Source organism: Gopherus flavomarginatus, chromosome 10 (assembly GCF_025201925.1).
Source record: "Gopherus flavomarginatus isolate rGopFla2 chromosome 10, rGopFla2.mat.asm, whole genome shotgun sequence".
Taxonomy (NCBI): Eukaryota; Metazoa; Chordata; order Testudines; family Testudinidae; genus Gopherus; species Gopherus flavomarginatus.
In genome coordinates this window covers 42617945-42635103 of record NC_066626.1, presented here as the reverse complement: position 1 = coordinate 42635103, position 17159 = coordinate 42617945, and the positions used below count along the sequence as shown (strand labels likewise).

General features: G+C 41.8%; 1 protein-coding gene across 5 annotated transcripts in view; it reads left to right on the top strand.

Moving 5' to 3' along the window:
- The first annotated feature begins 4421 nt into the window (after positions 1-4421).
- The window catches only part of LOC127030364 (plasma membrane ascorbate-dependent reductase CYBRD1), a 52507-nt gene continuing 39769 nt past the window's right edge, over positions 4422-17159 (top strand). For 2 of the 5 annotated variants that reach the window (XR_007768375.1, XM_050916714.1), the window contains exons 1-3: positions 4429-4782; positions 13750-13958; positions 16928-17082. Coding sequence is in view for 3 of the 5 variants with exons in the window: in XM_050916714.1 (XP_050772671.1) it covers positions 4596-4782; positions 13750-13958; positions 16928-17082 (551 nt within the window). In the remaining 2 variants the exon portion in view is untranslated. Of the gene's footprint in view, positions 4783-13749; positions 13959-16927; positions 17083-17159 lie in introns of all 5 variants that reach the window. The other 3 variants (XM_050916713.1, XM_050916715.1, XR_007768374.1) reach the window with 3 other exon arrangements.

Sequence of the window (17159 nt, the reverse complement as noted above, 5' to 3'; positions counted from 1 at the left end):
GAAAGATAGGGAGATGCTGAGTGGCAGGAGGCTGGGCACAGGTGGGGTGTGTGGAGCTGGCTGGGGGAGTCCTTGGAAAAACTGGGCAGTAGCTGTGTTATACGGGTTGTTGGATTACTGGAGAAGCTGGGCTTGTGACACCTGTGGGGAACACAGGCCCCGTACTGGCTCCTCGCCTCCCCTAACTTCCCCTGCTGCCTTCACAGCAGCTGCAGCTGGCGCCACTTGCCTGCTACTCCGGCTTGTTGCCTCGCACAGATCCAGCAGATACCACGGCGCCCTCTGGTGGGCGTGACCTGAATCGCAGGGGATTCCTGCAGCTCAGCTGTGCGGGACATACTGCTTGGCCCGCGGGAATGCGCCTGTCTGTGAGTATCTCAGAGAAGAGAGACATTTGGCAGACCTGAAGGTGAATGTTTAGGGGCTTCTTGAGGGCAAGATGTCAATTCTCGCTTAAATCAATGCGAACTGAGGGCATTCAGCACTTTGCAGGATTGGACTCATTGAGCAGAATCTGGCCCAGAGTAGTTGTATGTTATTGTTTGCTGCCTATTTAATCATTTTTCACACTGGTTCATTTGCGTTTCACTATTTGAAACTAACAAGCACTATAAGCTATGTAACATTTTTACAACAATTTAAAATTTCATCAGACATCCGAAAATGTCAGAAATAAATATACTGTAAAAACAATACTTTGGGAAAATAACTCTTTACCAGAGATCCCCCTCAAAATACTAATTACAGATGGGTTGCACAAAGAGCTTGAAAATGTGACTTATTTGTTTTCATGACCCCAACATTATTTTTTTTTTAAATCTCATGATTTTAAGCCACTCATGATTTTTGAGGGAGGTCTGACTTATGATTTTATTATGGATTGGGGTTTGCAATACATAATATTACTGTATTATAATTCTTTGTGTTGCCATAGCACCTAAAAGCTCTCCTCACAGGCACACTGTGCTAGGCACTTAAGTGAATTAATTTTCTTTTGCATGTGTGTCTCCTGATTATACAGTGTAGAATATATACTGTGTAAAAAAATTATAGGCATAAATTTGGGATGACCTGCATCTCCAATGAGCAAGAATTTATGATCATGTGCAATTCGTGCAAGTTTATTCATGAGTAAATTCATCCCAAACATATGCTAATAAAAACCTTATGCCACACTAAACCTTACCACAGCATTGCTCACTTTAATTACAACTGTTCCTCAAACTTTTGAAAGTTTAGTGCTCCTTCAGAAAAATAAAATTGCATCCTCCTTCAACCCTACCATATGTTGTCAAAGGCCTACCCATATTTTAGAATTTCAATAAAATTAAATTGTAATTTAAAATATTTTCTTAAATGTTTATTCAAAGAATGATGTATATTTAATATTGGATGGTAAGAAATGTTTGAATAGATGTTATTTCATTATTTATAATTTAAACAAAATATTATTTCTCAACTTTGTAATAGTATTATTTAAGTGGCATATAGTTGCTACTGTTAAGTGGCAACTTTAATTTCCTCCAAGAAAATATCTCACATCCATAAGCTCCACTGGGGCCTTCAGGTTTGGCCTCCCTTTAGTAGGACTCACATATCCCACTGGGCTTTTGGGCCTGTCTCTTTCTCCACTGGGGAAAAAAAGTAAGTGAACATATCTCCCAAGTGCACCCACTGGTGGCACAAAAATGAGCACAGGTTGTGTAGATCTTCATCCTTTTCTATATGCTTTAAGCAGTGAAATAATTAACACTGGCATTTAAAGTATCATTGTCATCTGAGTTAGCATCCACTGAAATGATGGGGCAATTCATACCTCAAAACTATTGTTTCAGGCCCCCTCTGATATCTGGAAGGAAGAAAGAACATTGTGTCCCATCCGAGGGTTTCCTTGATGCTTCTCTGATGCTCTACCCCTCCCCTCATTTCTGAATCCTCCTCTGTAATGAAAAGCTCTAGTGCATACCACTCCTGTTGCTCAGAGCTTTCCCAAGCAGCACCAATAGAATAAAAATGATTTAATTCTTGTCATACTCACTGTTTCCATAGTACACCCAATAAAAACTGGAAAGGCACTGGTCAGTTTTCATTTGACGCAGCTCGGGAAAGCGAGGAGACACAGAAACAGAGAAGAAGACTGCAGAATTAGGAGGATAACTTTATATAGATTTACATTCTGTTCATGTTTGGAAGGGTATTTTCACAGCCCCAGAAGCTAGAAGTTTAAGTTTTTGTTTTAAATTAAAGCTTAGATTTTTTCAGAAATTAATGGCACTTAAAACAGGAGAACTGCCTGCTGACTGCCAGTGAATGAGTAAGTGGAGTTTTCAAGTCCTGCTCATAGTAACTAAAAAAGCCATCTTGGACCTCTGGCTGGAGCTACTGGAGCAGGCTAAGCGATCACACGCTGCTACTGAGATGTTGGAGCAGAAGAAGCACATGATGGCCAGCTACATTGCACACAGCCTGGCCATGCATGAGTATAACCATGCATGGCAGCATGAGGAGAGCCAGCAGCAGGTGGCCATGTTCAAGCGGTTGCTGGCCATTATAGTTAACAGGACCCAGAGCAACATGGGCTGACACCTGCCCTGGAAGAGATGCATCCTCATCCTTCAGCCACTCCTCCTATATACCATGATCTGCAGCCCATGTTCTCAGGGTGGGGTTTCAGCCAGAGTATGTAAGGAAGTATATCCTTTGTATCCACTGTTAGACTGTAAAACATTAAAAGCATCAGCACAAATGTGAAATAAATTATTGATTTGTTCAATCTCTTGTTTTATCTGATCTGTTAAAGAGGGGTACTTACCCCCCCCCACATAGCTTTATCTAGGTATCACCACCACACCAATTACTCAGTGACATAAGGGTCTCCTATTTTGGAAAGCAGTAAAGACTCACCCCCTGCCAGTCTCTAGGGGCACTTCTGGCAGGGTAGGGGCTAGGTGGAGAAGAAAGGATCATGCCCAAGGAAAGGGACATTCCTTTACAATACAGTAGCAGTAATGTTCATTGGACAGGCGAGGTCATTAACAACACCCTACATGAAAATTAAGCAGATATTCCCTATCAAGCTTCAATTACACAGTTGTAATAATCTGGTCAGACTCAATCATTTCCCCTTTCCTCCATGTGTCCTTCCAAGTCCAGGAGGCCTGAACACAAGGCATCCCTTATTTCCCTAGCTCTCCTGCACCCACCCCCAGTTGGCGCATATTCTGGCTGCTTTAATCTAGCTAGCTCAGATATTGATAGCAATGAAACTGCAGCAGCTTCAGAGGTGACTGTACAACCCTGCCTGGAATGCTTAGTAATTATTTGGGCAGCTAGGCCACACTGAAACCTGTGCTGCCACAGCTTAATTGATACCGGTACCCAAACTAGACAAATTAAAGCTAGCTTGAGTATGTCTACACACGCAGCACTCACACCCCGTGATTGCAGTGTTGTAGGCATATCCTTAAGTATGTCTATACTGCACACTAAGCCTGGGCTCTGACTCAGGTTTGAGCCCAAGCCCCCCTTCCATCCACACACAAACCAGTCTCACTCAGATCAGCAGGCACTGAGGATCCAGGTCCTAGGATCCTGCTAGGAGGGTGAGTCAGAGACCCAGTCATTTTGCAGTGTGGAGGCAGGTCGAGCCACAGACCCAAGTCAGAAGGTCTGCATAGTGCAGTAGTGACACATTAGCACAGCCGTGAGACCCCGGTCCAGCAACTGGGCTTGGAAACATCAAGTACACAAGCAAGGGTCCCATAGACCCTGGTTTAGAGTGCAGTGTAGACATACTCTAAATCTCTGTCTCCAAGTATATTTCTCTACTGTGTCTTTGTATATGTCTGTCCGTTTTTCTCTGTAGTGTTCTGAATCTATTTTGTGATTTCGGCTGCCTACGTTTGTCTTTGTAGTCTGTCTCTGAATCCTTGTAGTCTGCCTCAGTATATGCTTTTGCCACTTCAGCAGACTACCTCACTACAGCGAACGGTATAAAACTAAGGCTGATTCGTACCAAATATAAAATCAGGGGCTATGAATCAGAAGTGGAAACAGGGAGAGAGAAAGCACCAAAATCCAGAGGAGTACAGTGCAATCTATCTGAAAAAGGAGAGATTAAGACAGAAAAACATTTTGTTCGCCAATATTCAAAATGTGAGGGATTGAGAGAAAAATGATTCCTCAAAATCTTAAACATGAGACTTTTCATCAAAAAGAGAGGCAGAAAAGCTGGGGGAAGGAGAGAGCCAGTGGTGGCACCCTACCAGCCCAGAAAGGGACCCAAAGGAAAGAGGGATAATAACCCATTCCCCAAACACAATGCTAAACCCCTAGGTGGGGCAAACGGTAACTCAGCCCGTCAGTCACCAGAGGAGTCCGTCTTGGACGAGCTGTGTTTGCCTTGCCACGCTCATGGCTTGCTGAACTGCTGAGAGCCACACATCCAGCGGGGGAGGGAAGCGGGGTGTGCCTCTCTCTGCCCCCGTCCCACTTCCTCTCCCCCTGGCGCTCCGGCCCGGCTGCGCTGCCCAGCGGAAGGGGTTTAGCGCCAGCGCCTGCCCCTCTGGCTGCGGAGTGCGTGCGGGACTCGGGACATGGAGGGCTACGGGCTCTTCCTCGTGCTGCTGGTCTCGGCGCTGCTGCTCGGCTTCCTCTCCGTGCTCTTCGCCCTCGTCTGGGTCTTTCATTACCGGGAGGGGCTCAGCTGGGACGGGGGCTCGGCGGAGTTCAACTGGCACCCGGTCCTCATCATCACCGGCTTCATCTTCATCCAGGGGATCGGTGCGTGAGGGGCGCCTGCCCAGCGGGGAGCGCCGGGGGGCCCGGGCGAGGAAGCGCAGGGGGCTGGGAGGAGGGACAGGGAGTGCCTGGGGCTGTGGGGAGCGGAGCGGAGCGGAGCATGGGGCTGGTGGGACTGTACGGACCTGCTGGGACAAGCCAGCGAATAGACTCGTGTTGACGTTGTTATTGTTGACAGTATCCAGCTAGAGTCTCGCTCTCTCGAGTGAGCGCCCAGCCCCCTCCCCCGCCAGGAGAAGGGACAACGGGGCTTTCGTCATTCGCTGGAGCTGCTGGGTGTGTTTTGCTCTGGGGCCGCTTATTTACCCTGGCCTGGCATTTGTTTGCGCCGCGAGTAACGCTGCGGTGTGTCCGCAGCAGGCAGGCAGAGTGCAGCATTTATGCAAGTGGTGGAACGAAATGTCAGGGCTGACGCGTTATCTGCGCCTCTTCCTCATGCTGTGTTTGGGTCTCTGCAGCCCCTGCACAGGCAAATCAGAAAAGAGAAGGGAGGTTCTGCACCACTGAAACCATGCTAGGGAAGGTCTGCCTTAGCCAGAGCAAACGGCAGCATCCTAAACGCCGTTTAGAAAGTAATCAGTCAGCCTGGCTTTAGTGTAAATCGCCCCATCACGCTTCCACTTCTTGTTTTAATTTTAACGCGGCAACGTAACTATTGTGAAATGACCAGGGCGGGGAGGGAGCTATTTTCAATAACTCTGTTTTTGGTTGCGTAGTCTTCAAACTTTCACTGACTTTCATGCGCTTCCTGTTAAACAACTGCACCGAAATTAGTCCCTGGCATCTTTTTGTTCTAAATGCAGAGGTTGTTCAAAATGGGCTAATAGTTACTTTCCATTTTGGACTGTGACTTAAATTTTATTACTTCGAATGTTTGCTAGCTCCCCAGAAACACCGAATGAAGACAGAATATGGTGCACAATTGTATCTTTATGTAATAAGGGGGAGAAGAGGAAAACTTTCGATTCTTTTATTAGGCTTTAAACAATAGAGAAAATGGTAGGAAAGCTCTGGATGAGTGGAATAACAGTGACATTACTCTATTATGTCTATGATTTGGTCCAAATTGAGACTAAAAAGTGCAAAAATAAAGGCATTAGACTGTATCAGAAAATGTTAAGTGTTGAGTGGAAATAAAAGGGATAGAATGATAGAGGAAATAGACACAGAAGAATAATAAAAAGGTTCCAATAATCTGCTCCTACTGCAATCTGGCATAATTCTTGTTGGCTTCAATAGGAGCAGAATCAAGTCCTACATTAACAGTGTCCAGGTGCAGTGCAGGAAAAAAAAAAAGTAAAATACCAGATTATTTTACCACTTTTTTCTTTTTGTTCAGCTTTTAAAATTTTTGGGGGGAGGGCAGGGAATCATTTCTAGTCCTTTTGTTTTGAAGAAAAATCAATATAAATGTAATTCAGGGTTTGGGTTTTTTTCTTCACTTTTTGCAGTAGTGGTTAATTTAGAAGGTGATTTTTGACCACTTTAAATACCAAAATTTTTGTTTGGTTCACTGCTGAATGATGCTCCAGATTCATCCAGTAAGCTCACTAGTCCAAAACATCTCGATATTTCATAGGAAATTGCTGCAAGCACATTCCTGCAGCAGTAAAGTCAGGCTGCATCTACACTAGGGGGTATCTATGTCAGGTATGCCCCCTAGTGTAGACACAACCTATGCAGATGGAAGATGTTTTTCTTTCAGAGTGTCAATATCACCTACCCAAACCAGTTTATCTACATTGATGGAAGCACTCTGCAGTGGGGGTTATTAGCCCTGACCAACGCAGATATGCTGATGTAACTTTTCAATGTAGACAGAGCCTCAGATTTAAAATCAAAACATAAGGGTGGGCGTGGCCTTTAAGTTTTGGTTGGGACAGGGAGTTGTAATTTTAAAAATAAAATCCAAAACTCATTCCTTCAGTGGGGAAATAGTCCCAGTTTGGTAGCTTAAAGTAAAACTATTTCTTTTTTGTTCATTTCTAATAGGTTCAGTAGATCACGTGAAGTGCAGTTTTAGGATCTGATTACACTTCTAATGGTAAAACTCATATTGACTTCAGTAGAAGATGGATCAGACCTATGACAGGGTGCTAGACTCTCATCCCCTGAAGGAGGAACCACCAAGGACTCTGTTACTAGGCCCTTAATCAGTCTGCATCAAACTAACAATTTTTATTTACAAGCAGGGGAATTTATTTTTGCAGAAAGTAGACAAGTTTCTCTCTATAGACCTTTTCCCCACCACCCTGAGATTTGGTATGCCCTTCTGCTGTGATCAAAGGTTTTGTTTAAAGCAATATTTGCACAGGGGATTTTTTAAAAAAGTAAATAAAAGGTCATCACAGCTCAAAAGAAATAAATGTAAAAAGAAGTCATTGGTAAAAAGAATTATCTGTAATATTAAACTCTGAGTACAGTTAATATTGTCAAATAACAGGAAAAGCAAATGTGGAAAATGAAAAGAAGTTTATGCAAGAAGTTGGGATTAATACAAGATTAAGAACATAAACAACAAGATTATGGACCTGATCTGAAATTCACTGAAGTCAATTGAAAGACTGCCATTGACTTCAAAGGGATTTGGAATTGGATCAGGCCTTAAAATAGGGCACCCTTTTGTTCACATACTGTGAAAAGAGGTAAAATTTCAAAGTAATTAATATTGTATTAGAATGGAATCTCAAATTAAACTTAACTGTGGGATATGAATGGATAACCAGATCATCACAAACTGAGAATAAAATGAGCACATGTGGTTATTTAAGGGTGGGATGGAAGGAAGCAGAGGGGGTGGAAAGTTCTGGAAAAGCAGAAGTCTGAGGTATGAAAAAGAAGCATGGACAGTGGTTGAGAAGTAGACTTGTAAAATGACTGAGAAAAGGTAAATTCAGTGCGGGGGAAAAAGGGAGAAAGCTGGTTGTTTTGCTGTTGTTTGTAAGCGACAAAAGAATAAGCATAAATGGAGAACAGACATAGTAAATGAGCTGGTGAAAGAAAAAGGTGCATGGGCCCCTACACAGAGGTAAAAAATATTTATTGCACGACACCAGCTCTACCACCAAGATGAGTTTTGACATAACAACGTGTACAAAGATGGGCAGTTTCAGAAATCAGCATGCATATTTAATGTAGCTAAATTAAATATTAATTTTCTTAATGAATAAAGTAATTTCATAGCAGTTTTTAGAAATACTTGTCACTGTTTCAGTATCTTTTTGATGGAGGATTGTGCAGGATTGGAGAATGCCTCAAAGTGGTATTTTTTTATGTCCACCTTGAACTGCCCCCTACTTATCACAGTGATGGGCATGGTGCCAGTATATGAACATAAACAGGAAATAATTTAGGTTCCTCCACTCATGGAAGTGGAAAGGATGGTGAGCCCTTAATCATCTGAGTTTTAAGGGCAACATTTTCACTGGAATTCCTTAGTTTCACAAAACTTTGAATACATCTGTGTTGCACCTGCAAAATTCCCATTTGTTACTGTAAAATGGATAATAGAAGCAAATAATTCAAGTTCAATTACAGTTATGGAAGCCATAACAACTGGGCCTCAAACATGGTCTGAACTCCTATTGCACTCCCACGAAGAGAGACAAATAAACAACTATTGTGGAACCCAAACTTTTTCCTGAAGTTGCCTTTACAAGAAGAAATACTACGGTAAATTAGGATGATGCCAAAATGGGTGACCAAGGAACTTTAGCATGTCTGAATAGTTGCTAAGTTCTTGGACACATAAATATCCATTCCCACAATTTATCCAAAACCCAGTGGAATTTTTGCCCTTATAATTCAATTCTGAAAGTTTCATAAAAAGATGATAGAAAATGCATTACATCTTCCTCAATCTATTTGTGCCAACCAAGTTTCTAAACAATTTTAAATGTAACTTTCTTATTTATGAAGGAATCTCAGGAAGATGTAGAAAGGTATGCAAGCCAGTGTTCATCAATGGGGACGATGGAATAAATCTTCTCAGTTTATTTAGAGTGTCAGCTCTGTGACATATTACAAGTCCTATCTTAAGTTGGGCCTCTATAAACTTTAAAAGTTTAATGGTAAATGAAATTATTTTTATTAATTGAAAAAGCATCTTATGCTTAGGTTAGCATTTAGTAGGAAAGTTATGAACTAATTTACCAACAGAGAATTGAGGAACTGAGGTACATTCCAAAATATTTTAAGAGGGGCTGAAAATGAGGGAATGTGATGGATATAGGATTGTTGATAAAGCTATTAGTTATTTTTATCAAGAGATAATTCTTGCTGAGTGTGTACCTCATGCTAGAACTAAAAGAAGAGGTTGCACCAATTTGATCTTGTACAGCCAGGAACATTCAGATAGGATTTTCCATATGATGAAGTATGGCTTAAAAACTGCCCACAAGAATTACAGTTACTTTATCCAGAATACCTGGATACACTTAATTGGTCCTGAAGTTACGAAGGTGGTCTTTGATACAGAATAAAGGGAAATCTACCCTATAAAATTTAAGACTATGTGGAAAGAAAGTAATGTCTCTTGAGGCCAGAGCAATACCTGCTGCCACATACTCCTTGCTTCCCTTGAAACACCTGGGTCATCGTCGTCAGTACCGGGCAAATTAGTTGCAACAATAGTTAAGAATAAAATTGTCAGACACATAGAAAAACATAAACTGTTGAGCAATAGTCAACATGGTTTCTGTAAAGGGAAATCATGTCTTACTAATCTATTAGAGTTCTTTGAAGGGGTCAACAAACATGTGGACAAGGGGGATCAGGTGGACGTAGTATACTTAGATTTCCAGAAAGCCTTTGACAAGGTCCCTCACCAAAGGCTCTTACGTAAATTAAGCTGTCATAGGATAAAAGGGAAGATCCTTTCATGGACTGAGAACTGGTTAAAAGACAGGGAACAAAGGGTAGGAATTAATAGTAAATTCTCAGAATGGAGAGGGGTAATTAGTGGTGTTCCCCAAGGGTCAGTCCTAGGATCACTCCTATTCAATTTATTCATAAATGATCTGGAGAAAGGGGTAAAGAGTGAGGTGGCAAAGTTTGCAGATGATACTAAACTGCTCAAGATAGTTCAGACCAAAGCAGACTGTGAAGAACTTCAAAAAGATCTCACAAAACTAAGTGATTGGGCAAGAAAATGGCAAATGAAATTTAATGTGGATAAATGTAAAGTAATGCACATTGGAAAAAATAATCCCAACTCTACACACAATATGATGGGGGCTAATTTAGCTACAACAAGTCAGGAAAAAGATCTTGAAGTCATCGTGGACAGTTCTCTGAAGATGTCCACGCAGTGTGCAGAGGTGGTCAAAAAAGCAAACAGGATGTTAGGAATCATTAAAAAGGGGATAGAGAATAAGACTGAGAATATATTATTGCCCTTATATAAATCCATGGTACGCCCACATCTCGAATACTGTGTGGTCTCCTCACCTCAAAAAAGATATTCTAGCACTAGAAAAGGTTCAGAAAAGGGCAACTAAAATGATTAGGGGTTTGGAGAGGGTCCCATATGAGGAAAGATTAAAGACGTTAGGACTCTTCAGCTTGGAAAAGAGGAGATTAAGGGGGGATATGATAGAGGTATATAAAGTCATGAGTGATGTTGAGAAAGTGGATAAGGAAAAGTTATTTACTTATTCCCATAATACAAGAACTAGGGGTCACCAAATGAAATTAATAGGCAGCAGGTTTAAAACAAATAAAAGGAAGTTCTTCTTCACGCAGCGCACAGTCAACTTGTGGAACTCCTTACCTGAGGAGGTTGTGAAGGCTAGGACTATAACAGTGTTTAAAAGAGAACTGGATAAATTCATGGTGGTTATGTCCATAAATGGCTATTAGCCAGGATGGGTATGGTGTCCCTAGCCTTTGTTTGTCAGAGGATCGAGATGGATGGCAGGAGAGAGATCACTTGATCATTGCGTGTTAGGTTCACTTCCTCTGGGGCACCTGGCATTGGCCACTGTCAGTAGACAGATACTGGGCTAGATGGATCTTTGGTCTGACCCGGTACGGCCGTTCTTATGTTTTTATGCCAACCTACACCCACTGTTGCTGCCAGAGAGAAGCTACACGCTTTAAGTTACGACCTATGATCGCCTAGTTCCAGTTAACAGAATAGAAAATATCACCCAAAAATGCATTTTTCAGGGCACTAAAACTATTTGTGAATTCAGGTAAAATTTGGTGACTAGTTTCAGCCAATATAAAATGGATTTTTTTCTGAAAAAAGTCAAACAGTTGGTTTTCATCATTTTGAAATAAAATGTTTGGACTTTTCATTTCAAAATGTAATTATAGTTATTGGGGTTAAAAAGTGAAAAACATCAGGAACCAAACAATAAAACCATTGTGGATCGAAAAACACCCCAAAAACTAAATGAAGTCTCCCCTCCCCCAACAAAGTTGTTTTGTTTTGATTTTTTTTTCATTGTTTTGGGTGTTTTGTATCTGAAACAATTTTTTTTGGTTTTGGTTTGAGTTTTCATTTTGTCAAGAAACCAAAAATTAATTCATTTTGGTTTGAAACTAACCAATTTTTTTTCTGGTTTGTCTCCCAAGCCAAAAAAATCAATTATTCCTTCAGTTCCACATGCGAGTTAAAGATCATAAGAAATGTAAACTCTTTAGGCTGTTTATCATTTAGTGCACGGGGACGCCTCAAAGCTCCTGTCCTCTGAGTGTGTGAATAAATATTGTGTTGATAGGTAACACCTCTAATAGTCACCTATCCTAAATAAAATCCAGCTAACCTTAAATTAGCCAATAACTCTTCAGAGTTAAGGAATAATATTCTGGAACTGGCTTAAGACTTCGTAACTCTAAGTCATTTTTAATTTGAGATAAAAAATTTTCAAATGTAATGGGAAATCTATATTTCTCAATGTTTTAAATATTATTTGTTAGTTTGTAAAATATAAAGGACCACATTCTGCCCTCAGATACCCATTAATAATAGAAGTTGCATTTGTGTATCAGAGGGCAAAATTATGCCCACATTATTTTCAGAAAACTTTGGGAATAATTGCATGAAAATCTTCAAGAAGTTGTTTACAATTATGCTACTTAGCTTCATTCATAATAGGACAAGGCAAGGCATTTTCCTTCTTGTTAGACAGTAATCATGAGACTGACATGCTGAACTGTAGCAATCTTTGCTATGTCATGTGGTTTGACTCCTGCCATGCTGTCTTTAAAATGAGGCTGCAATCTTTTTTGAGTTTGAATATTGTATGCTTTACTTGTATCACATTCTTGCACAAAACCCCATAAAATATCTAAATGCTATATGCACAGTTATATTAACAGGATTTTTTCATTCCTGTTATGTTTCCCATAGGATGTAGAAATTTACATTGATCTGAGACCTGGTCATATTCAAGGCCATTCCATTTGTGAACAGTTCTCTTTGTGAATTCTGTAGTGAAATTCTGTCATTTCTGGCATGCATTGTACCCAAATAAAAATCCAAATGCTTAAAAGCAATTTGCCATTCATTATTATTCATCCAAACACACACAATACATATTTCCTTTCAGGATTCCTATCATATATAATTTCATTAATAATGCTAAGATATAGCGCAGTAGTGAACTGAAAGCATGAGTGCTGTTTCTTTTGCTAAGTAGTGATTTTATCCTTATATTACTGGGGAAAAGTAAAGAAATATACTCACCCCCACTCCCTGTGGTGTACATAATAATGCATTCATGCTCCCTCAGAATGGGAACATTTCATATAGCTAGGAATATTCTCATTCTTTTGTTTTCAGCATAGCTAACTCCATATTCTTAGCTTGAGCCTAACACATCTGAATGCCAGGCTGCAGCCAGAAAAATTAATTTAGGATTATATCAGTTAGCTCATTGTTAAGAAACTGTTGCTTTGTTAATTGTGAAGGGATTGTCCCCTCCAACCATTAAATGATTTTTGGATTTTTTACATTAAAGTGATAAATTTCTGCCTCTCTTCATTCAATTGCGTTTCTTCCCTTCATTGATATTTCCTTGGAAGGGAGGGACCCGTGCTTATAATCTGGCTTTTTCTTATTGGTGAGCAGTTAAGATAATGCTATTTCATCTGCATTCCAGAGTCAGATTACAGCCTCTCCTTTCTGTAAATAATATAGTTTAAGGACCAACAGCTGTGTAAAAGGGGTCAGTGCCAAAAAAGAAATGACTTGTGTACATGACTTGTGAATTCTGAATTAGTAATAACAATTGCACAGCGATTCATTCCACAAATTTTCTCAGGAAGGGGCGTGTGGTAACTAAAAAATCAGTACCTGATAGGAGAGCAATGCTTTCAGACTTAGATAAAATGTACAATTTGCTAGCATTCTTTTGCAATATGCATATACTAAAAACTATATTGATACAAGATTAAGTTTTGCTGAACCCCTCAGGTTTTAAGGGCCAGATTTTGATTCCCTAACTCTCACTGAGTAGCATCTTACTCTATACATAGTCTCATTGGGGCAACGGAGCTACTTGTGGAGTAAGGCACTATTTAAAGTGAGTAAAGGCATCTAAATAAATTTTTCCAGTATATGATCCCATGAATAAATGAATTAGGCCCCAGTCCTGCAATTTTATCAGCAAAAGAGGACCAATGTGCCCCATAGGATCCCATACAGATCAGGCTTCAGGAGTAGGGCCTAACACTTGTTTGCTGTTAGTTTTTAACCTGCTTGGCAAAACTTCTACGAAAAAGTTATAAGAAAGTTTCTCCCTAGAGGTTATACTTTGGCCTGAACATACTTTGTATGTTGGGAACTAATGAACACTATGAAGTGGGAGGGAAAAAATCTGACTCCTCTAAAGTTTTTCCTGTTCTGTAGTTTACATTTGAATGATTTGAATTATGCATGATTATCAAAATCTTTATAGAAAAGAGATTTACTATTAAATCTTTCTTTTATTCCCTCCTCAGCCATTATTGTGTACAGATTGCCCTGGACCTGGAAATGCAGCAAACTCCTGATTAAATTCATCCATGCTGGGTTAAATACCATAGCAATGATTCTTGCAATTGTTTCTCTGGTAGCTGTTTTTGATTTCCACAATGTCAAGAACATTCCCAACATGTACAGTCTGCACAGCTGGATTGGACTGACTGCTGTTATATTTTATACTCTGCAGGTCAGAATTTAACGACTGTATTTATAAATAAGATATAAAATGGAAGAATGTGTTCTATAATTAATTAAAGTACAGTAGAGCCTCACTAATTTACATTAACTACTGGGAGACCTATTTTGATTTACTGAATTTTGCAAATGTGCAAATAAAACACACAAACAATTAAAAAATATTAAGGATCCTGTAACTTGTTCATCTTACTTTGATGTAAAAATAGTAGTATCACCACAATAGCATGGGCAACGGTGGAAGTGGCGCGGACTAGTCGTCCTGAGTATGTACTCAAAGGATTCAGGTGGGTTTGTGCTCAGGGAAGCTAGCCTGTGCTATCATGGCAGCACTACTATTTTTAGTGTATTAGCTCAGATAAGAGCTAGCACGAGTATGTGTACACGACCTGGGAATCACATCCCTTGCTTGTTGTGTAGACGTACCCTACAAGTTTAATATGTGTCATTTTCTTTACGTTCAGTTTAGTGATTCTGCATTTTGAGCTGAAGCCCGTACAATAAAAAGAGGCCTTGGTTACCTAGTGGTCAAGAGGAAACACAGAAAATACCCACTCCTGAGCTTTGTCCCTCACTCCCCAGGCTGGCAAGAGCAGGGAATTCCGTGGAGTCAGTGTGTTCTGATACTACAAAGGGGGAGCATTTTGCATTCCTGTTCAGCATACTGTCTATTCCTGACTAAAGGAGCAACTGGCTTATGAGGGGCTGTGTCCTGCGTCGGTTGGCCCACCGAGCTGCTAGGGGGTGGTGGGTAGCTACTGTCCCACTGGCCAGCCTGCGTCAGGCCATCTGTCACTACGGAATTAGCAGATGAGGGACGCCAGCAAGACTCTATAGCGTGCCCCTCAGGCAAGGGAGCACCGGCAAGAATCTATAGCGCTATCGGGATTTTGCTACCCGAGGCAGGTAGGCCAGGGAAGGGGAACGCAGGCCCACCCAAGTCCACTGCATTCCAGCCCAGGGCCCTGACAATGGCAGGGTGAGGGTCCCGCCACCGGGTCAGCAGGGTCCCTCCGCAACACACTGACCAAATAGACTCACCGCACTGTGCAGTTCTGTCCCTGGGCTTCTTCCTACCCAGTCCCTTGAGCGAGTCCCTCCAGCCTTTCCAGCTCATCCGGGTATTCCGCTGCTGGCAACTCCAGCTCCCCCTCCGCCTCAGGCTCCTTCAGGTTCTTGGCGGGGGGCAGCTCCAGCTCCACCTCTGGCTCCTCCATTTCGTCCGGGTACTCAGTGGTGGGCAGCCCTGGTAGCCCCTGTCCTTCTCCAGGTCAGGTTTCTCCTGGTCCAGGGCCTGAAGGGAGCAGCCAGCGATCCGCAACTGCTTCCTTCCCTGGTGCTGCCCTGACTGGGCTAAGGGCCCCACCCTTTGTACTTTCTGTTCCATTCCTCCCCTTCCAGGGGGTGGAATAAGCTTGGTTTGGCCCCGCCCCCTCAGGCTGAGAGAGTGGCTCTTTACCCTTAGGTTCAGAGGGAAGCCACCCTGGGCTCCCTACAGGGGCCTATTGAAATATAAAAAGTAATACTCTCATTAATAGACATTCCACCATTCCCACCGTTCGACATTTCTCTAGTGAAGCAGTAGTGCCTAAAGAAAAAAGGTTTAATGTGATAAAATAAGTTTTTACAAATTAATAGTCTGAATAATTATATTTCAGTAGAATTCCTGAGGCTATGCTCATATACAATACTGTAGCTAGAAGATACCCTGTTCCTATGGATATGGTACTCTAACCTGCCCTATTTGGACAAAATGTATTTGAATACAGTGAAGTAAAAGGTAATCTATCTAGGAACAGAAAAGAATGCAGGCCATCCCTATAGAATGGGGGCACTATCCTGGAAAACAAGGACTCTGAAAAGGAAAGGACTTAGGGATCTTAAAGGATAAGTAACTCAACATGACCTCCTAATGCTGGCCGCCGCTTCCAGCAGCTCCCATTGGCCTGAAGCAGCAAACCACAGCCACTGGGAGCCACAATTGGCCGAACCTGCAGATGTGGCAGGTAAACAAACTGGCCCGGCCGGCCAGAGGCTTTCCCTGCACAAGCGGCAGAACAATTTTGGGAACCACTGATGTAGAGGTATGTCTATACTACCCGCCGGATCGGTGGGCAGCGATCAATCCAGCAGAGGTTGATTTATCGCGTCTAGTCTAGATGCAATAAATCGACCCCAGAGCGCTCTCCCGTCGACTCCTGTACTCTACTGACGTGAGAGGCGCAGGCAGAGTCAACAGGGGAGCGGGAGCAGTCAACTCATCGCAGTAAGTAGATCTAAGTATGTCGACTTCAGCTACATTATTCACATAGCTGAAGTTGCGTAACTTAGATCAATTCCCACCCCCACAGTGTAGACCAGGGCTAGCAGAGAAAGGCACAACAAGAGCCAACGGCTGGTAGATAAAGCAGGACAAAGTTAAATTAGAAATAAGATGCACGTTTTCAACAGTGAGTGGGATTAACCACTGGAACAAACTACAGAGTGAAATGGTGGATTTGCCATCTCTTGATGTCTTCAAATCAAGACTTGATACCTTTCTGGAAGATACACTTTAGTCAGACTTAAATTACTTGGCTCAATACAGGGGTATCCAGGTGAAATTCTATGGCCTGTCCTATACAGGTCAGACTAGTTGGTCCCCTGGTCCACACTGCTTCCAGCAGCTCCTATTGGCCTGGAGTAGCGAACCGCGGCCACCGGGAGCCGTGATCGGCCAGACCTGTGGACACGGCAGGTAAACAAACCGGCCCGGCCCGCCAGGGGCTTTCCCTGTACCAGTCACATCCCAAGTTTGGGAAACACTTCTATAGGGCAACATACTTAAAAATATATTCCTAGTCCAATTAGGTTCAGACCTTAGACACTTTAAAAATGAACCTTTTATCATGGTTTCAATTTTTATTTAAAAGTACAGATTTCTTTCACGGTTTTAATGCTGAATCTGTATTCTGTGTTTAGCTTGTCTTAGGTTTTGCTGTCTTTCTGCTGCCCTTCGCTCCAGTTTCTCTTCGAGCATCTCTCATGCCAATACATATTTATTCTGGCCTCCTCATCTTTGCAACAGTGATTGCAACAGCTCTCATGGGATTCACAGAGAAACTTATTTTTTCTCTGTAAGTACTATATTTCATAATTTCACTCTTCCACTTGTTTGCTCATTAAATTCAACCATTGAAAACTATCAACAATG